Consider the following 23050-nt stretch of genomic DNA (forward strand, 5'->3'; position numbering starts at 1 on the left):
ACTGGGGCATTTATTCTGTTGTCACTATTTTGTAACTGCTTCAGGTTTTATTTATTTGTTTAAGGCTTGCTCAGGCACTTTAGTGCCTTTCTTCATATAAAGCCCTTAAATTTCTGTAGCTCCAACACTTCTCCCCAGACGGCCTTCAGTAACTCAAAGTCCATCTGTTGGCTTACCATGCTTTTTGAATCAGAGACTCCATCATTCAGTTACCCTGAAGTTCACAGGGCTTGCAGCACATATGGTCTGGAAGCTTGTTCGATGTCTGATGCTGCCTGCAATATCCAGGCACAGCAGGATGTGTTAAGGATTTGAGTTTCATTCACGGAAACTGTCTATGGGCCTCTGAGCTTTAACTTCAGTGGCCTAGGAAGACTGCTACATGCAGAGGCTGGGGGAAGGCTGGGTGATGCATCAAGAGCACCATGCTTCATACCCATTAGCACAGTGGGAAAATTGCCCGTTGCTTATTTCAATAAACAATTTGTGAACTTCCTGAGGGCCTTGTGCTCCTCTGGGAGCCGTGAGTAGTCACAGTCATTACTAACATCTGACTGAATTATGAACTATCATGTAAATACAGTCTGTACTCTGAAATAAAACCTGAATAGTTCAGCTGATAGGTAAAGCGATATGCCTCTCTCATCTTCAGGTTGCTGGAACCAAATTAACCTAGGTAGGGGTCATATGGTGGAGAAGAGGTGGTTCTCTTCCAGGCTCCACCCATGTGAGGTGTAAAAATGAGATGCTACTTGCTGTAGGTAGTGCAGATGGTCAAAATATAATTGTGCAGCTCTTTGAGCTCCATTGGGCTTCTAAAACTTGGTTACCCTCTGTGAGCTTAAATATACCCATGGGCTGTGCTAGGCCCCTAGGGCTGAGGAAATAACTAGTGGTATCTCCCAAGCATCACTCACTGTGACACCAAGTGACACCAACATGGGACCTCTCTCTCGGTGAATTATGTAGATCTGTGAATCTGCCCTTTGATTTCTTATATGCACAGTGAAGTAAGTGACTTCTAAATCACCATCTTTAGGTAGCTTGGTTAACTCCTCACTGATATGAATGGGACAGCTCACACCTCTTAGAGCTAACATTCCAGACTCTCTGCAGCATCACTCGGACAGCTCTGCATGGGTTACGCTTGGTTCACCCTCTTGAGGTTTCTGTCACAACCATAACCATTGGAGACGTACGTTTTCTTTTTAGAAGAAAGCTGAGATTCTGGGGGGAAAGACTAGCTTCACGGAGGAGCTGGTATGGTATATGGGCACATATTGGCTCTGTTTGAGCCCTTCAGCCTGCTAATACCCAAAAGTCTCGAACATCTGACAGCTGTGGTTTGTGTGAAACGAGTCTGTTGAGGTCAGTACTGGTGCTAGTGGACAGGGACCCCATTACTATAATTGACATTATTTTGGCAGCCTCAGCAGAAACACCAGGGATTAAATGGACCTGAAGATTGAATTACCCTCTCCCCTATACAGATGGTCTGTTTGTCTGTCATAGTTGAAGTACTCTGGCAGAGCAGCTGGTATGGCTGCTGTCTGTGTGATATCTTTACTGTGATAAGCAGAGGACTCCAATCTTCAGAGCTGTCATTAGCACTTAATCCATTTAGGTAATTACCAAAGCACAGCTATATTGAAGTGTCACTTTTAGTCACAATATGTGTGCCCAATCCTGATCACTTGCATTCTGATGTAACTCCATTGACTTCACTGGAGTTATTCCTGCTTTATACTGGGGTAAGTGAGAGCATCATCAGAATGAGCAGACGTTGAGATGGCCTGAGTGGCCAGCAGAATGTTTCCTTTGCACAGAGGAATCTTTCGGTAACACAGAGCTAGCATAGCCAGTCCAGTGCCATCTTCCTCACAGCTCCTGGCATTGGGGGCATGGCTGGACCAAGACTGTACTTTGGTCCTCCCTGACTGCCAGAATGGCCCCGGGGGACTCTTGCAGGTAGGCGTAACTTAGAGCCAAACTGACCTCCAGCCATCCCAATGCTGGGGTGTATGATATCAAGGTGGTATATAACTTTTGCCCCTTACTCAGGTCCTCTGCTCCGAGAACAGCTCAACTGGTCTCAGGGATTGGGCCTTTGCACCTGGGATGTTTTCATCTGTAGATCTCAAAGCACTTTATAAATGTGGATAAAAATTATTTTAACCATTTTGCATATAGGAAACTCCAGGCACAAAGAGGGGTAAGTGACTTGTCCAAGATCACACAACAAATCAGAGGTAGAGTTGAGACTACAGCTGCCCTCACAGCTGCTCTGTCATTTTACATTTGGGGTGTTTGCGAAACAGTAATAGTCACAAACGGCTTCTTTTAAAGTCTAAACTTTAAAAATATCACATTCAGTGTTCTGTCTACTATTGATCAACTTTTTTTTTTTTTTTTTTGCAGGGACACCTGTCTGGTTCTTTGTGAAAATTGCTCCTATTCGAAATGAACAGGATAAAGTGGTTTTATTTCTTTGCACTTTCAGTGACATAACAGCTTTCAAACAGCCCATTGAGGATGATTCGTGTAAAGGTTTGTCTTTCTTGTCATATAATTGTGCATTGTGCTGCTTCTCTTGGTGCATGTTGACTGTGAAATTAACTGAAGGCCTCTAATACCCACACTAAGAATTGGACTTTAAAACAAGTGGCAACCATGCAGTGTCAAGCACAGCCCCATGTGGAATGACTGCAAGCTTTAGAACGATCTAAGCAGGATTGACTCTGGTATGTGCTTGGATGGGTGACCACTAAGGAAAAATCCAAGTACTGTTAGAAATTGGGACTGGGGATCCAGTGGGTGGTGCTTTTCCTTTTAATTCAGTTCTGACTAATGCCTCAGCATGGTATTATGTGGGCACAGAGTTGTTACAAGTGCCAGCTTTTGGATGAACTGTAAAACTAAGATCTCGACCACTTATCATTATTATAACTAGTGAAGGGTGCTGAGTCCCTTCTCTGAGGCACTGAGCCAACACAAATCCTTTGTCCTCAGTGGGAACGGGGGCTGTTCAGCTTCTTTCAGATCTGTTGGCACTCTGTGCAACAGCAGAGGCATTAACCCTATTGCTGGAATCTAGCCCAGATTTGGGTAATTTCATTCCACCTGCCTAAATGAGGGCCTGATCCAGTTTCCATGAAACTCAATGAAAAGACTCCCAGTGACCTCAGTGGGAGCTGGATCAGGCCTAAACTGTTAGATAGAGTTGCTGCATGCTGTTAATCCATTGCTGAGTTTTACCCCAGAAGCTGTGGCCCTTCAGCAAGGCTCTGATCCTGCACATTTATGGGTAGATTCCTGTGTCCGTGCAGAGCCATATATGAGCTTGAAGGAGAATAGTTTATAACGGGAGATGAATCCTCGGAGGCAAGAGGTACATAATGCAAGTTCTCTTGTTGATCGCATTTCTTTTTAGTGTTCAATAATATCTGTAGTATAAAACTTAACAGGAAGTTGAATTTATTTACATTTTATTTTAAAAATATAGTATTTCTCAAAGTGGAAACACCTGTCACCATCGCTAATGAAGAACAATCTTTAAAAATAGACTCTCTGCCAACCTGTATTGAATGATTTTCTTTTTATTGCTATGTGTGTTTGGTTTTTTTGTTGCTCTAATCAAATTAGAAAGTGGGTTTTGTAGTCAGAAAGGTCTGTCCCATGGAAAATAGCTTTCTGCCAGGCACCTCGTGGTCTTCACTTCTCTCTGACAAGAACTGACTGCAGAGATAAATCAGTATTAGGTAGTAAAGCTAGCTCTAGATTATTCACTGGGAATGAAGTGCATTTAACCAGGCAATGAAGTGAGTTTCTTTCAGGAGTGATACTAGCCTGTAGTTCTCCTGCACTTCTGCTGAAACCAACGTTCTGCTGAAGAGCCTAATGTGCTAGTAAGCTATGGACTCGGGAGCAAAGATTTGTTTTCTCTCTGAAGATGACACATTTGATTTTGTAAGTAGGAGAAAGAAAACTCTAATCAAACATTTGAAGAAGTTGCACCTGTTGGATTCCCAGATTGTACTATACTTACGGTGGTGGTGATGATGCTTAGCAGTTTCATGTCCAAAGCAATGTACAGAGATTAAACTAATTATCCACACAGCATCCAAGTTAGGTGGGTGTTATGTTCATTTTACAAATGGGGAAACGGAGGCAGACACCTAAGTGCCAGATTTTTGAAATTTGGGTGCCTAAAACCAGGCATGGAAGTAAAGGTGGCCTGATTTTCAGAGGGGCTAAACACCCACAACTTCCCCAGAAATCCTCCTCAGACTTGGATGGAGTGACTTGCCCAAGGCCACAGAGTGAGCCTGTGGCACAGCTGGGATTAAAATTTGAGAGCTGCTGACTCTCAACCCTACACTCATTCTCCAGATTGTGCTGTTTCTTCACATAACAAAAGTTACATGATGTTATTTGTAAGTCTTCCAAATATTAGTCCCAAGTTTACTGAAGTCAATGAAGTTCTACCAGTTTTGTGTTGGTGTGAGTGGAAAACCCATTATTTCTACACATGCAAGTCAGAAGATGTGATACCATGGTAATAAAGTTGGAGATACTCTCATAAACCTTAATTTATTTCCAAGTCTTTTTACTCCCTGCTAGTGCCTCTTCCTAGAGGATAGCTCCACACTGTCCCTACACACAGTATATTTGCAATGATTTGATTAATTAAAAGCCCAACGCCATACAGAAATGCATGTTGTCAGACACTTAGAGACTTTTATACACATATTTATTAGTAGAGCTTATTGAGCCTTCATATCTTGCATGAAAAAGTTGCATGTCTGGTGGGTGACTCACAGGGTTGTGGAGGGGAATGAGAATATTTTTGGAAGTTGTGAGAGGTAGAAAAACTGGTTATGATTTCAGAAGAATCTTCAAGGAATAAACCTCAGGGGTCTGAATTTTGAAGAGGACACATTCTTTGGGCCACATACAAACTTGTATTGACATTTACTGTAGCGCTGATCACAACATATTTTAAATGAAAAATGGCTTTTTGACCGAAAAGAGAACTTTTGCAGAAAATTTTCATTTGAGTAGAAATGTTCCTGATTTTCTACAAAAAAACAGGAAACCCCAAAGTGAAAGTTTTTATTGAAAATGACTTTTGGATCTCAGCTTTTTGTTAAAAGAAAAGGAGGACTTGTGGCACCTTAGAGACTAACCAATTTATTTGAGCATGAGCTTTCGTGAGCTACAGCTCACTTCATCGGGTGCTTTTTGTTGTTTGTTGCTGGAAAAAATGAAAACTCCTTGTGGGAAATAATTTTTCAGAATTTCCTATAAAAAGCCTCTAGTTTAGTGTGATTGTGCATGCACCCTCAGTTATTTCCAGTGAAAATCTCCAGTTAAACGCCTAATAGTCCCTTTACATGTGCAAAGACCTCATTTCCATGTGCAGTTATGTGTCGGTTCATATGCAGTGGATGTAGCCCTAGGTGCCTGATCATTTGAAATCAGGCCCTGTAGCTCTGCTTATGGAAGCATTGTTATCTTATGCAAAGAGTAGCTGTCTATTTATCTCTGCCCATTTACAGAGCAGGTTCTGGCTTGGCCTGAGCACACTTAGCTATGAATGTCTTAGTAGCCCACTATTGAATGTTTAATTTCAAGCACTTTTTTTTTTTTTTGAGCTGTTAGCGTGCTTGTGGCTTACGGAAGGGGGTGTGTGTGTCTTGCACCAATGACTGGAGATTGACATGTGTGCAAAAGTGAACAGGCAGCTGTTATCTGAGATGAGTAGAGGAAGGCAGAGATGCAAATGGTGCTGAGACCACCCATTCATTTTAATAAACACCCTAATAATCAGACATTAAAAAGCCTGACATTTGAAAAATGGAAGTCTTATACTAGGTATGCTTCTAATGATAGGGTCTTTTGTTTTCTGGTTCAAAGAACTCGTTCACTTTTAATACTGCATAATGTATGACTGCCGTGGAGATTTAAGTAAATTTGCTTTTAAACATAGCTGTTTTAAAAATAGCACACACCAAATATAGCTACTTGAAAAATACTATATGTCAGTGGTGTTTGAAGATATAAATACATTTTTCTACCTCCCCACACACGTTCCTCTTAAAATTTGAGGGGGGGGGGTATTTAGCCTGTGTGCAATTCCATTCAAGTTGATTGAGTTACATTATGGCTGAATATGGCACTTGATATTTTATGTGGGCCTCACAGCAGGCCCTCTAGAATGTCTGAAACTAGTCTGTTCTTTTGCCCTTTTGGTTTATGGTCACATGAGGTTTGGAGCACTCTGAGAAGGAGATATTCAAAATGATCTCTACATTTGAATGCACAGTTTTAGGGGCATGGTAATTTGTGCATGCAAATAGGATTTGTATGTACAGAGAAGTGATGAGAACATAAAGACTCTTGTTTATGCTTCTTAGGTCCATTAGGACAAATAATGTTTTAGAACTCTCCAGAAATTTAGATGGGAATGGGATTGAACAGAGTCACTGATGATTGGAGAGAGGTGAAGTCAGCTATAATTGGATTTTGAAGAGAAGGGAATAGATGGAAATGAGAACTGTTCAGGAGCTTGGTTTGCTTGAGTCCAGACAATTCTGAATGCAGATGACATGGTAATCTGATAATACAAATCTGGTTACCCCATCTTACTTTTCTTCACAATGTTAAATTTATGAGGCAGTGGCTTTTAATTCTAACTCTAGTAACTCAAAGTTGCTGATCAATGCTTCAGCTTGGCTAGTGTTTAGTAATTACTATAGTATTCAACATATGAAAGGATGTGATTCATCTTGAGTAAGCTGAAGGAAGTGGTAGGAAACAACTGAATGAATTGAAATAATGAAAACTGATAATTCTTCTATAATAAAATGTAAACATTGTCATGTTTTCGAAGCAAGTTACAAAGGGACCAGGTTCCTCTCGAAGTTCAGAAAATTGGCTTCTTCCAATTTGTTTGAAAATGAAATGTGCCATTGAATGAAACTTCATCTCTTAAAGTGGAAGAGGAAAACATTGAGTTTGATGATCCTGCAAATAGATCTTTTCGATGCTGTTGTTCTCATTGAAACCTAGCTGCAGTAATAATGTAAGTCCCTGTTCCAGGCATTCTAGCAGCTCTTTCGTATTAAGCAATCTCTCTTTTCTCTTCTCTTCAACATCAAAAAGCAGCAAAACTCCTTGGTAATGATGGTGTAAAGACAAATGAAAGGAAAAACTTGATATTAATAAGAGAGCTTGAAACATTCTTTTATGCCAAGATCTTCACCTTCAGTGTAGCCCAAATCAAACTATCTAAAGAAATGATTGAAGTGTGTTTCGTCCTGTATCAGTTTCTTCAGACCAAATGAAACTCATTGGTCCACTACCCGATGCTGCAAATGAAGAAACAGGAGGAAAACAAAAGGAAAAGCTTAAAGAAATAACATTGTCACTAATGTAGGACGGTTGGTTGAACCTGAGAACCTACCCAACAGTGGCTATAAGTGTCCATTCAGGAAAAATGTGTTCCTACTCATTGCTATTGATTCTGTATCTGAAAACGAAACCACAGAATATCCTGTTCTAGCTGCTGAAAAAAAAAACATGCAAGATTGCAGGGTAAATTGTCTTTGCCATTTGCTCAGAGAACAAAAATTAAAATGGAAAAAGATGAGAAGACTTCTTGGGTGCACTCTTCCTCCATTTCTGAGATGTGGGTGTGGAACACACTATTTCAACTTTTTTGAGAAAGAAGTCAGACCTAACACAGATCTGAAGCATACTAGAAGTTCCAAAAGTACTCTGCAACCACCATTTGCATCGTGGTTGGCTGTTTGAAAAAGGAAGACTAAAAAAATTGTTTGTATTACAGTAGTGCCCATAGGCCCTCGCTGAGACTTGGGACCCTGTTGTGCGGAACACTGTGCACAGTGTAAGAGGCAATCCCTTCCCCAAAGAGCTTACAGTCTAGATTCACAAGAGTAACAAATGGTGGGAGGGGAAACAGAAGCACAGAGAGGTGAAATGACTTACCCAAGGTCACACAGTAGGTCAGTGGCAAAGCTAGTAATAAAATTCACATCTCCTGACCCCCAATCTAGTGCTGTGTCTACTAGACCACACTGCCTCCATAAGGATAGATGCCCACCTTCTCAAGGACACTTGGGAATTCTCAAGAAGACTGTTTATATCTTTGTACCTAAATACTACAGTGTATTGAAATTTGCACTGAGCACAAGGAGGACTCTGTTAAAAACATAACATGCATTTTATATAACAGGGACTCTTAGAGTCACTAAGCTTATGGAGCTCCATCCTGGGGGACCTCTGGTTTCCAAAAGTGATACAGACCCTTATTCTTCCCTCTTGAGGACCTTGCTTGTAGCAGTCTGCATGGAACTTGGAGGAAAGAGCACAGGCTACAGGAGGGATGGTGGCGGTGACACCATGAAGACAGTCTGTGTGCACATGGCTGGAATGGTAGCTGCAGTTACAGCATCTCTGTAAATAGTTCTCTTAATTAAGATCCTGGTTAGTTTTAGAAACATGGAGTCCTCTCCTATTATTACCCAGCATGTGGTACGTGAAATGTCAATGACCCACCTTAGGACCAGTGAGGCCTGGGTTCTTTTGCAGTCAGTGCGTTCACCTAATGGCCCAATTCATAAATTAACAGACAACGGCTATGACCTCTGGGACATTACAATGTATAATTACAGGAAATCCAGGACCATCAGACATATTAGTCACAGAATGTATAGCAGTATATTAACAGAATGGAAAGGGAACAGGTCAGAGAATCCAGGATATCAAATAATTGAGTAACCAGCCAATCCCCCAGCAATGAACATGCAATGTCCATGAACTACGTAAGAATATCAAAATGCCTCAAAAGTCTCCCACAGGCCGCAGCTTGTTGTTGGAGCTCAGTGAAAAGGGCTGACACGCTTTCCTGGTAACCTGATAGTTCTCCCCTTCCAAGGGAAGGGCCCCAATGCAGAGGCAGCTTACCAGGCACAGCTGGAAGTCAGTCCTCACAAGCAAAGCAGAGTCTTGGGGCTCAGTCTCTCCTTTGTGGAGTTGGGGGTCAGTCCTAAGTCCTCTGGCCAGGTAAGACAAAATGGAGTCTCCCCTGCTGCTGCATGGTGAAACTTCTGGGCTGCATTCCCTGTGGCTGCTGTAACCTGACTCTCTGTTTCCAGGTGTCTTCTACAAAACCACCCCTGCCCAGGCTCAGTTCATATGTGAAGGCTCAGAGATGCTTTTTGGGGCCTGAAGTTGGTGACCCAGGCATGGCAATTGGGCTCTGGCCAGGTAACTCCTCCTCTCAAACATGAGGTCTGTCCAGGTTCAACTCATATGCTGGGGCAGCTCTGGCCATGAACAGGCTTTCTGGTGCCTGCGGTCAGTTGCCAGGCTTGTCTGGAGCTCCTGGTCTGGCCCGGCCCCCACAGAGTGTTTGTGCCTCTCAAACTGGTGAGATCAGCAATCGGTTTACACAGTTTCCATGCTACAACTGGGAGAGCGCCGCCCAGCCTGGTCAGAGAGACTTGTGCTAGTGGGGCTTGCATTAATATGCCTGGATATTGCAGCACCAGCAGTGTCTTGAGTTTCACGTAATACAATTTGAATTTTTTTCTTTTTTTCAGAGGAAAAAAGTGGGTGTTTTCAGGTATAGGAAAATCCCTATCACCTTGGGGAAGAAAACAACTCTTTAATTTAGGTGGTCCAGTCTGTTCCCCCTCATCATGGTAGGACTGATGCCATTATACCTTTTTTTTTAAATATGTGTCAAATCTAGACTTCAGGAGCTCCAATGCTGTGATTCCACTCTTCCTTTGCATTTTGTTCCACTGCCTAATGGCTCTTAGTTTGAATGTCTTTCTGATATATACTTTCTCTGCTGTAACTTAAGTCCATCACTTCTTGGTCTGTCTTCATTGACTAATGAGAGTAATCAGTCCTTGCCCTAAATGTCTGCGTACCTGCAGGCAGTTTATGTCTTCCTTCAGGTTTCTGTAGGAATATGTTGGAACAAGATCAAGAGGGATTCCTTCCTCTTAGGGTACTGAGAGACAAATGAGCATTCCACTGTACGTACTGTTGATGCCAGTGTTGTCTCTGATGCAACATATAGAACCACTGTGTATGCTGGAGTTTCCACAATTTTCTTTTTCTTCCATTTAAAAATGAAAGGATGGTGTTTTACACTAATTGCCCCAAACACAGCAGTATTGCTACAGTAAGCATTAGGGTTTAGACCGTTACTGTAGAATATTCCCAGCCCTTTTTAAATAAGGGACAGAAATGAAGAAAAGTGAGAGAATCTCTCAGCTTCATAATTGCTAATGTTACTTGAAAAGCATAATATAAGTTTTGGCCATTTTGATAGGCTTTGCATCTTCATGGCGTTGCTTAAGTTTCTGTAAAATTTAATGATATTTACTAACCCTTTGTTCTACGGTAAAAATTTCACAAAGCTCAGCTCTGCTTAAGGCATACTCACATACTTATGCACTCTTCAGGCACAGGGCCTGATTCTTCTTCCAACTGTAAATCAGCGGAGATTCCAATGGAATCAACAGTTACAATGATGTAAATCTGGAATAAGCAAGAGGAGAATTGGGCCTGCAGTCTCATTATAGGCAATACTACCAGTTTTGCTTGTATAGTTAAGATTGCATGACACTTCTCTTTACATGATCCTGTTTACAGTTGCTTGTAACTTTGCCCAACTTTAACTGTTTGACTGAAATTTTCCTCACCAGGTGTCTGCCAGAGGCTGAATTTATTTGTAAAGTTTCCTCAACAATGGTTGAGCCATATCAGAGAAAGAGATTAGGTTAAAATGTCTTAGCTTGTCCATGGTAAAAAAAAATTGCTCTAATTGTTTCTTTGAGACATTCTAATGCTTTCATGCTTTGGAGCAAAGACTTGAAATTGCCCTGGGCCAGGAATGTGCCTTTTGCCATCCCTGTGAAAACAGAGCATATTTGGCCAAGTTATAAACCTTTGAAAAACCTTTGTTTGCATATGCTCAGTAGAGACTTGTTAAAGCTTGTCCACTAAATTCTCTCAGGATTCTATCTGTACTCAGCATGCTCCAGCCCAGGTCTGCAGGGCTGAGCAGGCTTTTCCCTGAAATTGGTGCTGTCTGGTGCTGCAGGCCATCCTGGTCATGGAAACCAGAATTAAGAACAGGGAGAGTCTCTCTGTGCTCTCAGTGCCCCCCTGCTGATGACCACGCAGTATGGAGGAGGAAGTGACCTGTCTCAAATGCAGAACAGACAAGAACCTGACTGGTGGGTGCAGGGGATGTAGATCGAGACAAGGAACCTGGGATGGGAAACCTGGGACGGAGAGTTAACAGGAGGGGTTTAGAGAAGAGCCACAAGAATGATCAAACTTGTAGTGATAGACTCAAAGAAAGCAATTTATTTAGCTTAACAAAGAGACGGTTAAGAAGTAACTGTATTAATTTATAAGTACCTACCTGGAGAACAAATATTTAATAATGGCCTCTTCAGTCTAGCAGAGAAAGGTATTCCACAATCTAATGACTGGAAGCTGAAGCTGGACAAATTCAGACCGGTAAAAGGTGTACATTTTTAACAGTGAGGTGCAATTTACCAAGAATCAAGGTGGATTCTCCATCACAGACATTTTTATAATCAAGATTGGATGTTTTTAAAAAGCTATGCTGTAAGAATTATTTTGGGTAAAGTCTGGCCTGTGTGATACAGAAGGTTGGCTGAGATGATCACAGTGGTCCCTTCTTGTCTTGGAATCTATGGAACTAGGACTGACATCTGGGAAGGAGAGAGACTAGGACTCTGGGCAAGGAGCCCATAGGTAGACTGGGATGAGGAGCCTGAACTGGGGAGAAGACTGGGACTTAGACAGGGAGGTCAGAGGATTAGAGTAGGACTGGGATAAGAAGGTAGAGGTGGGGAAATACAATGAGATGCTGCAGTGGGGCAATGAGGAAAAGACAGTACTAGAATAGGTACAGACTGAGGGAGACAGGGGCAGAAAGGTGACCACTAAAATAGACTCCCCTCCTGAACGTGGAATGGGATCCCAGATTTCCAAGTCTCCTCATTCTTTTCTCTCAGCAAACATCTGTAAAACCCACCGGCAATGTGTGTGTCTCATCTGCCTTTAACCCTGGTCCACATAAAGGATGACAACCTACTACTGCTATTGGTAAATCCATTAACTCAAGGGGAAGATACCCATGCAGTGGATCCAAACGTTCCAATTCCTCTGATAACCCATGTGGGTGTCAATATGATTCCACAGTTTGCTTTTTTAAAAACCTGGAACATTACATACACACTCAGGGCAGAGTTTGAATAGTGTGAAATAAATAAGGCCTAGGGCCACACATTGTTCAATGAAGATAAAATAAAATATTGAATAGTTGCTCATTAATTGAGCTCTGTCCATCCTGTGCACTGAATGAGGCAGGGATCCTGGTGGGAAAATTGTATGAGATCATGTAATTAAAGACTGTATCTTAATACATGTGGACAAAGGAGCCAAATTATGTTCATATGGACAGCCTTAATTCTGGCATTTCCTGTCTGTTGAGTGCTTGGCTTTGCAACATTACACACAAAACAATATGTTAAATACCTTAATCTTTATACACAGCATAAAGAAAAGGAGTACTTGTGGCACCTTGGAGACTAACCAATTTATTTGAGCATAAGCTTTTGTGAGCACTCACGAAAGCTTATGCTCAAATAAATTGGTTAGTCTCCAAGGTGCCACAAGTACTCCTTTTCTTTTTGCGGATACAGACTAACACGGCTGCTGCTCTGAAACTTATACACAGCAAAGTACACTTCATTTCAGCACCACGGACAACATTACTTGCTAATAATATTCATATGGTGTACATGCTTTATTCATATCACATACTATAAGTCTGAGACTGTAAACCCATGTGATTCTATTTACTGCCACTTGAACAAATTATCCCCTAGTTTCTCTGGATGCACACCACTCTAAATCCGATGATCTTGATTCTTCACTGACTTACACCACTGTAAATCAGGAGTAACTCCAGTGGAGTCATGCTGGTATCCAAGTTATGTCAAAGGAAGATCTTAGGGCCAGACTCTGAGTTGGTATCCATGACCATAGATTTTCTAAAGCTAATGGAGACATAACAACTTACACCATCTCTATTCGCTTCAGAAGATCTATGCTCATTGACACCAGCTGTGGACCTGGCCCTTAGGAGCAATTTCCGCCATGTTCTCATAACACCTACTGGCCTACTTAAAGTTTTGCCTGAATAAGAAATGAGTAAGGGCTTCAGGACTGGGCCCATTAATGTTAATGAGACTTACTCATGGACAGCAAGGGAAGAATATTTCCTTAGAAATGTACTATGTTAAAAAGCTGACAGGAAAATGTATCAGTCTGACTATTGTGAAACATAAACAGATTTGGGGCCAACTGATGTAAATTGATATAGTTGCACTGGAGTCAATAGAGCTGTGCTGATTGACCTCAGCTGAGGATCTGCTTCTGTATTTGGAAAGGTAATCTGTTTCTCTGAAGAGATCTCCTTCTTTCTGGGGCAAACACTATGCTCCTTACTCAGGTGAGATTCGGCCCAATGGATGGAAATGAAAAGTCTAATTACTGCTAAACTCTCCAGGAAATAGGCAGTTGGTTCCAGCCAGCTCTATCAATCAGACCTTCTTAAAAGGAAGGGAGGCTTTAGTGTTGGCTTTGTAAGAGACATTCTTTGTCTCGACAACTGTTTCTTTGTCTGATTCCACCCCTTTTTTTAGGGTTGCCTCTTTGCACTTTCCTTAAGAAACATATGTCAAGTCACCTTTTCAGCCCCAGGCTAGGAAGATTCTGCTGAACAGCAAATCCATGTAATTTGCTTCTTTATTGTGTCACCCTTTTATTTAGTAAACACACATTCCAGCAAACACTTTCACAACAGGGCATTGACAGGAAACATTCAAAGTACTGGGCAGCACTCTAACCACTCAAATCCGAATGACTTTAATAGGAGACTTGCACATTAGCTAGCCAGGCTGCTCTTTAAAAATAGTATTATTTATTTTCTTAATGGAGGCAGAAGGTTATGGAAGCTTTCCCAGGAGCAGAACCACATTAAGAGAGATAGTCTGCAAGGTGCTAAGCACCCTTAATGAGATGGCCAGTGACTCCCAGAAGGCACTAAGTATCTTGCAGAATTGGGACCTAATAATATTTTTCTTTTAGGAAGCTAGAGAAGTCCAAATGCATGTTCTGGCTGAGTTTCTGTGATTGCAAATAATGATCATAAAAGTCACTGTTTCTGCTAACTCTGTCGGTGTTTTGTTGAAGTCCCCTTATTCTGAGGGGTTTATGAATTGGTTGTAGAAAATTGTTCTGGGCTAAAACTCAGCATATAAATTCTCCTCCCCGGCAGCTGAATGTTTTTATAAAATTTGAAAAATGTATTTGCTTTGTCCTTCCTTTCATCTGCAGAGGGTATAAAATCATGTTGCTGGTTTAATCTGCACTTTTTTTGTTAGATCATATAGTATCGTCTATTTCTTTGATTACCTCCACACCATCCCCTACACATCTGGGGCCATATTCACTTCTTGTTATAACTCTCATTGTTCCCGATTCTGGTCTCTCACCTGGATAGGTCAGGAACATCTCCTGCATTGTTGTGAGATCTGAATCAGATCACTTACTTCAATAGGTGATCATTCCAGGGCAGAATTTTGTCCCCAGGAAATACCCAATCCATGTAACTGTCCTCTTGCACAGCCATTGAAGTGCCACACTTTTTGGCCACTATACTACTCTGACATCTGTTTACTGATTCCCTTCCACCTGGCATGTGGTTAAATTATACCACCTTTATCACTGCTGAATTTGATCCCTGGAGTTAGGAGAGTCTTCCTGAAATACAATTCCATATTGTTTCTTGTAGCTATTGTGTAATCTTTGTTCTGTTTTCTCAAGGCTGGGGGAAGTTTGCTCGCTTGACACGAGCCCTCACAAGCAGCCGGGGCGTCTTGCAGCAGCTTGCTCCAAGCGTGCAGAAAGGAGAGAACGTTCACAAGCATTCTCGACTTGCTGAGGTGAGAGAGAGTATGGAGCATGTGACTAGATTGTGATTGCTGAATCCGTATGTCTGTATATGGAATTTCAACGTGTAGTCAGAAGACAAGATTCATTACCCTAAAATCACTGTCTTCTAGTGCAGTTTACAGATGAATGACACACCTAAATGCCACTGTAAGTGAAGTACTTCCATCTTTACTGGGGTAGATGTAAGTAGGTCTCATTTCATCCCAAATTACCAAGACCTTATCCATGGAGAAATTACACTAGACCTAGTTTACATATCTTTTGCATATGATGAAGACTAGAAGGAAAGTAGGAATCCAGTGGAAAAGGTACTCAGAGGGCTAACCGTGGGGAAAGGTGATTACATAATATTTCCATGTCCTCATGTAGCTGACAATGTTCTCTCTATACTAGCTATGCACCTTTGTGCTCTTTTGCCATTAAGTTCAGGCTTGGAAGGGAGGGAATCCAGGAACAAACGTGCTATGCAGTAAGTCCCCCTGGAAAATGAATCAATAAGTGCTGTCCATAAAATGTCACTTAAACTAAGCATAATATTAGGATCTACACTCATATGGTCATCAGAGAGGTCATATAACAATATTAATACTAACCAGTATTTTTCACTTATATGTTGCCTTTTTTCCAAGGATCTCAAAGTTCACTAGGATCTACGAGTGCTCATGTGAGCATAACTGGGGTGGGAAAAGCTATGGGTAGTACAGCAGAGAAGCCTAGGAAATACCTATTGGCTGAGGACCGTCAGTGTAGAAAGGGCTGGGAGAACATCTAGGAGGAAGCTGGATCTGAGGATTTGTGGTCTTCAGAAGTCAGATGTCTTCTCTTGTTGCTGTTGATCAATATTGTAGCCATCCACTCACTTTATGGAAGCTTTCCCAGGAGCAGAACCACATTGAGAGACAGTCTGCAAGGTGCTAAGCACCCTTAATGAGATGGCCAGTGACTCCCAGAAGGGACGTAGTTTCTTGCAACATTGGGACCTAATAATATTTTTCTTTTAGGAAGCTAGAGAAGTCCAAATGCAATGTGATTGCAAAGTAATGATAGTAAAAGTCACTGTGACTGCTAACTCTGTTGGTGTTTCATTAAAGGCCCCTTATTTTGAGGGGTTTATGAATCGGTTGTAAAAAAATTTTCTGGGCCAAAATTCGGCATATAAATTCTGGGGTAATTTAGGAATACACTTGAAAAGGGATTGTCATTTTCCATCAGGTTCCACACATGAACCTCACTCATTCATCGGAATCTCTTACAGTAAAAGAGTTCAGGAGGCTGGCAGGTGTTTTTAATATTTATCTGACATAAACTATGCTTGTTAGCTCTCATATAGTGATTGTTATCTGTAGATCTCAGAGCCAATTATAAGGGAAGGTATAGATCTTTATCCCCATTTTACAGGATGTGGAACTGAATCACCGAGAAGTGAAGTGATTTTGCTCAAAATTACCTAGCTTGTCAGATGTAGAACTGAGATGAAAACCCAGCACGCCTGACTCCAACGCCAGTGCCTTACCAATTAGACCACGCTGCTTTTGCTGTGTGGGAGCTTCAGAAGGTCACTTAGTCTGTAATTGGTTCTGTGGCCCTTTCACTCACTTGCAGAGCCTGAGATTGCCCAAATATATTTGTGTCGTCTACTACTGGAATTCATTTCATTTAGAAAGACAATTCTGTAAGTAAAATGGTTGAAATTCTGCACAATAATTTCCTTACTCCTGTTAACTCCACAATATCATTATGACAAAAAAGGAGGGAGAAATCTTAAGTGTCTTTCAGCAGCTGGGGCCCATGTTGAGTGCACAGCTTTATTATGTGGGGGAAAAACCCAACTCTGCTGCCATTCATCATTGATGTCTACAGTAGTGCACACTTCCAATATTGTGCTCTCAGTCTTAAAAATATATCCAACTCCTGCAGCCCAATTCTGCCCTCAAGGATGCAACTCTCCTTCATATAATTTGGAATTGTACCCATGTAAGAGTCTGACCCAACTCCCACTGAAGTCATTTACAAGTTGCTTTTTGGCCAATAGGATCCTGAAATCTTTTAGACTGATTATAAACTATACATGATAGAGTGGACAGAACCAGCTGCATAACTGCACATAGCAATGCTGAAAACAGTTTAGGGAAGCAAAGGACACTATTTAGTTGATCCTATAAATAATTAAGGAGGCAGAGTGTCAGGCAAGGATTTGAAAGAGGATCAAACGGCATCATGAAAAGGTCAAGCGTTGGGTGGGCTGTGGTCAGTGCAGATGGGTGGGTATAGAACTTACAACCACCTTTTCCATCTGAACTCAAGGAGGAAGTATTACCAGCATAAGGGTTTGTACCCCCTTGGTAGGGCTCCAGCCACTAGAGGGAGAGACAGTCGCAAACATCATGCAGTGGGTTCATGGGCTTTGCCTACACGAGAACATTCAGCATCCATTGTCAGCAACAGGTGAAGCTGCACTGGTGATGACAACAGTTTAGAGAAGGTCTTCCTGATGTGGTCTTGAAAATGGGTTAGCCCAGTATACCCAAGCACTTCAACCAGCCATATGGGCTGGTTGTCTGTACCAAGGAAATTGCCACAATTGCTGACAACAGGTACAAAATGTCTTGGTGTAGATAAGACTTTAGAGTAGCTAAATCTGTCATTGCTTAATGGTCTCTGTGGGAGGTGTGGGTACTCAGCACCTCTGAGAACCTACTCCAATATGTATCATGATCTCTATGAAAAACAGGTGAGCTCCTGGCCAATATCTGCACCGTAACTTAACATGAGCCTGAAAAGGCACATGTATGTGGCTGTGGCAATGCAGACTACGGAGCTTGTGTATTCCGTCTTTGAGTCTTCTCTGCACTCAGTTAATCAAGAATGAAAACCTGATTTCAGTAGTCGTCCTATATGGCTGGCACTGCTGGGAAAGCCTTCGCCTTGTGGTAGCTTAGATACGGCAGAATTTTGGGCAACTCTCCTCCCCACCTCTGCCTTCTTCACACACCTCTAAAGAACTTCAAGACCTATCATCAATCATTCTTTCCTTCATTTCAAATGTTTTCCTTTTTCCAGTGCATGCTAGAACTTAGAAACACAAGACCAGTTTCTGATTTCATTTAATAATAATAATATCTAGCTGTTATATAGCACTTTTCACTGGTACAGCTAAAAGCAGTTTACAAAGGAGATAAGCATCATCCCCATTTTACAGGTAGGGAAACTGAGGTACAGAGGTTAAAAGCCTGCTCAATATCACCCAGCAGGCCAATGGCAGTGCCAGGAACAGAACCTAGATGTCCTGCGTCCTAGCTGAGTGTTCTGTCCACTAGGGATCACTGCCTCATGATGTCAATTCACAGTTGCTCCAATGAACTCAATGAGTGGATAATGTGTTCAATAAGACTTTGCACTGGTGCAGATGGCAGGTTCGTTTCTACTAATAAAGGGCAGGAACTTATTTTACATGTGTGGAATGAGTTCCTTTAATTGCCACTTGAATATTGCACTCATTGTTTTAAAGTGGTCATTGGGTCTGATTCTGATCTCATTTACATCATTGTATATTGGGAGTAACTGTACTGAAGCCAAAGGCATTAGACCAGAGTAAAAGCTGGGTATGTGTAATCAGAAGCAGGACCATTTATCTTTACTTAGAGTGGTTGGTTGGGTCTAGCTTGGTAGCCTTCTTGTTCTATAAAAGTGTCTGGACTATTCTGGACATGAGACAATGTATTTGCAAGCCTTATGTGAGCGCTTTTCTACCGCTCTGAATAAACTTCAGCCGGTTTAGAGTATTAAATTCAAGTTAAAAATTCATCTTTTTTTCTCTACTGACTGTCAGTGGTATTTGCTCTCGAAGTCTCTGTATTTATTGGAGTAATATCTTGTAAATTAACTGAGTTCAAGAAAGGTGCTTGATTGCAAAAGGCCTTTGTTTATCCACTGAGCAGGTAAAGTGTGGGAAATGTCAGTGTAAGCTTCTACCCTCTATCAGTATGACCCTGAGAGGATAATTTTGTCTTCATGCCCATTCTGTTCTTGGCCTCTCTGCTGAGAGTGCCAGTTTGTGCTGTGACACTGGTGGTATGACGTGGACACTCATTCACCATGCGCTAAGTGGAGACCACCGATTCATTTCGCGTGGGCCACTGAACAGCTGCCAGATAGTAACAAGTTTAGATTTCTCTGGCCATGGCAAGCATACATTTTTAATATGGAAAACTCTGAAATGTATTGTATACTAAATGCTAAGACGTGCTATGATTTTGAAAGAGACGTAATGAAGTTGCAATGGAATATAAACTAATTTTATATTTTACAATTTGACCACCCCGCAGCTGACTTACGAGCCTTTGTCCCTGGCCATTGGGCACTGTACGTGTTCTCTGTACTGATGCTATTGGCTGATTTATTCTGTACATTTGCCATGAAGTTCTGTGTTCACAAGATTATGTCACAATTAAAAACGCAATAGGTATAAGCTATAAAAGTAGTTAAATTTATAGTGGCTCTTGGCAGCACTGCTTAATAAAGGGTATACCAGCATTTCCATTGTCAACCTTCCTTTTCAGGGCCTTATAACTCAATATCTACTTCAAATTGAAACTTAGAACATGGACTCTTTGCCCACCAGGGTTGTGTTTGTGTGTGAGAGTGCGAATGAATGCAAAAGGGAGATGTGGCTGCAAATGATTGATTTTTTTTTTTCAATCATAAAAGACCTTAAAACAAATTACAGTGGCAGCTTGTTGATTAACTTTGAGTACTGACTGTTGACCCAATCCCCATTTCTGTAACAAGTCTGTGGTATAAATATTTGTATTTTGTGATATGTTAAAAATATTAATACAGCCTGGCAAAACTTTGATGAAAATTGTCACTTCTCCACTCTAAATAATAATCTATGGCTTTAAAGAGCTATTAAAACATCAGGCATTGTTACCAAAAATAATAAACACAGATAGTACTATAGTAGTAGCAGATGAATCATAAATAATTGGGGCAATACTACTATTAATAACTTTCTGAAATAAATAATTCTTTTATTGCGCTATAAACACAAAATGGAAAAAAAAAAAAACCTCCTAAAATAGGTTGGTTTCACTTATTTAGGCGTCTAGTTCTGATAGTAATGAGGTATTTACTTATTACATGTTTTGAATTACAACCAACATCAGTTGCTTACATTTTCTCCATAGTTCCTTTTCTGGTCATCTTCTTCTCCCCCCGCCCCCTGCCCAGGAGCAGAAATGCATGGCTACTAGCTGGAATGGAATTGGTACACATAGGCTGGTAACTGCCACAGGTCTTGGGGCACATCTCCCAGGTGGGTGCTCCAAAGAGGATTGTGCTTCAGGGTGGCACAACCCTTTCCAGAGCTCACAGATGCGCGGGGAGAGCATTCCGGTACACCACCCTTTAAGCTGGTGTAGGCTGTGCCTCTCTCGGTGCTTGGCTAGCTTTGCTGGCTGGTGCAGAGGATGTGGGAACAAGGCCCTGCTCTTTTATGCCCCTTTGGGGGTGATTTACATTCTTGGAGGCATTATGAAGGAGCAGCTGGGCTGTGTGTCACCCCTCATGTCAGGGGCTCAAGGCGGGGAAACAGCTCGTCCCAGTTTTCCATACACCTACACAGCTGCCAGGCAAAACCTAGCCCTTCGGTCGTAATCTTCTTGGGTCTTTCTCTGTGTTTTTTCTGCAGTGCTGGGCACGCTGCTAGTGCTTAATGACAAAAGCAACCCTGTGATGACTCATTTAGAACAGTCAGGTTCATTAGAGGGTTTATTCCTCCTCCAATTTTTAAAAAAAGAGTTTGGTGCCTGTGAAAGTTCCCAGGTTGGCAGCTCCAGAGACAGAAGTCAAGTTGGTTATCTACAGAACAGGTAGAGCACAGTACAAGCTGACCTACTCCTCTGCCTCCCTCTCCATGGGTGAGATGATAGTTCAGTCTCTGTGGCTTTGGATTTCCTTCTGAGAATGGCAACAAGACCCCAGATGTGCTGATGGTGTTTGCAACATGCACATATCTCTGTGAGGAGCTCAGCTAAAGCTGAGACTAACTACTAATTTAAACAGGTCAAGTAGCTATCAGTTGTTAGCTATATTTGGTCCTTTTCAACCTGGACTAGATTTGAACTGGAGACCTAGAGGTGAAATATCTATTACTAAGCCGTGAGCCTTTCAGTTCAGTGCAGAATAGCATGATCTACAAAACAAAAAGGAAGACAGACTTAAATCCTCTTATTTTCTATGCTGCAGTCATTGGGCCTCTCATATATAAAGGTAGAGTAATTCTGTTGATTGTTGATAACATTTAAGAAACTAAAGCAGTCAAGTTGTATATCTTCATAATGACTTGAGCCTCAAGGTCTGATTCTCCTTACACTTAATTCAGTTGTGCATCAGTGTAACTTCACTGACTTTACTGAAGTTACTTCTGATATACATCAGAGTAACTGGGACCAGAATTTGGCCCTTAGTTTCTAGGCCAGATACAGATAGATCTTACCTTTCTTTGTTTCTATCATACATATACCTATGTGAATACATGAGTAAGCTTCCAGACAGTGTTTTTCTAATTTACATAAAGCAAGATTTTCTTAGTGTTAATTAAGAGTTGGCGGTTTTACCATTGAGTTTCAGGGTCTCAGGATTAGGCCATTCTGAGTGGATTTGAAAATTTCACCTGTAGAACCTAAATTCTAAAATATAGTTTACTCATACTAAGGACAGGTTATTTTTAGTTTTCAGGGTTTTTCACTGTCAAGATTCATGTGTATATTTCCAGATTTAAAAGGTGGTTGTCAGGATGGTTGTCAGAATGTCTGCCTGTGGCTATATTAAAGTAACAATGTTGATAGAGATTAACGTAGATGTATGCCAAAAATGACAACCCTAGTCTCCAAGGACCTTTTGATGGCATAAGTAGTATGACCCCCAAGAGCACCTCAGTGCCAGATGGCCAGGAACTACCTGACATGTACCAGTGAATTTCAGCTGGTCTAACCAGGCCAGTGGACCCCAACTCACTACTGTCACAACTTCCATGGCCCATTTTAAATACAAATGATCATATGTGAACTGGTGACAATGGTGATTAATATCATTGTGAAATATATGTATTAACACTAGATGAGGAATTACGGTTACTCACTAATACTATGCTTTAAAGTCTGTGACCAAAAGGAGAGAATCAGTTTTTCTCCCAGACAGGAAGGAAGACAGCTACCTACCTGTCTTATATATAAATTAAGATTAGTAGAATTAAAACAATGGAAGCCCAATTTACATATGAATCATCAGGGGGATGGGAAGCCCACAGGAAGGGAAGAACAGCATGAGATCATCCTGAGTCTGGGGACAAAAGTGTGAGTTTAGGAAGATCGAAGGAGAGAGAAGACACCATCTTGGTATCCATTGCTGGACAGACACAAGGGGCCAGACCTGTTGCAAGATGAGAAATATGGGCCCTTCAGCCAAGAGGGTTGAAGTCTCAGGAAACTAAACATAGGTGAGAAACCTGCTTAAGCAAAGATCTTTCACCTAGAAAGACAAAGGAAACCCAGCACCTTGTTCTTCTGTGGAAAGTCCTGACTGAGAGAGGGTCAGCCATGGCTGGAAATAAAAAGATTGGTAAGAAATAGACCTTGAACCAAGGCTGTAGCTTGTTGAGTTTAAATTTTAGACTTTTAGATGTGTGTTTTCACTTTTATTTGCTTGTAACCATTTCTGGTTTTATCTCTTTTATTTGGTATCACTTAATCCATGGTCTTTTGTTAACAAACTTATTATATTTTTACTAAAAAGAAAAGGAGTACTTGTGGCACGTTAGAGACTAACAATTTATTTGAGCATAAGCTATAGCTCACGAAAGCTTATGCTCAAATAAATTTGTTGGTCTCTAAGGTGCCACAAGTACTTCTTTTCTTTTTGCGAATACAGACTAACACAGCTGCTACTCTGA

General features: G+C 41.4%; 1 protein-coding gene across 1 annotated transcript in view; it reads left to right on the forward strand.

The window, feature by feature from the left end:
- Positions 1–23050, forward strand: part of KCNH1 (potassium voltage-gated channel subfamily H member 1) — a 312972-nt gene that overhangs the window by 28647 nt on the left and 261275 nt on the right. Inside the window, exons 4-5 of the mRNA XM_073335290.1 lie at positions 2419–2547; positions 14971–15089. Coding sequence (XP_073191391.1) covers positions 2419–2547; positions 14971–15089 — 248 coding nt within the window. The remainder of the gene's footprint in view (positions 1–2418; positions 2548–14970; positions 15090–23050) is intronic.

The sequence above is a fragment of the Lepidochelys kempii genome, chromosome 3, assembly GCF_965140265.1.
Source record: "Lepidochelys kempii isolate rLepKem1 chromosome 3, rLepKem1.hap2, whole genome shotgun sequence".
Classification (NCBI taxonomy): Eukaryota; Metazoa; Chordata; order Testudines; family Cheloniidae; genus Lepidochelys; species Lepidochelys kempii.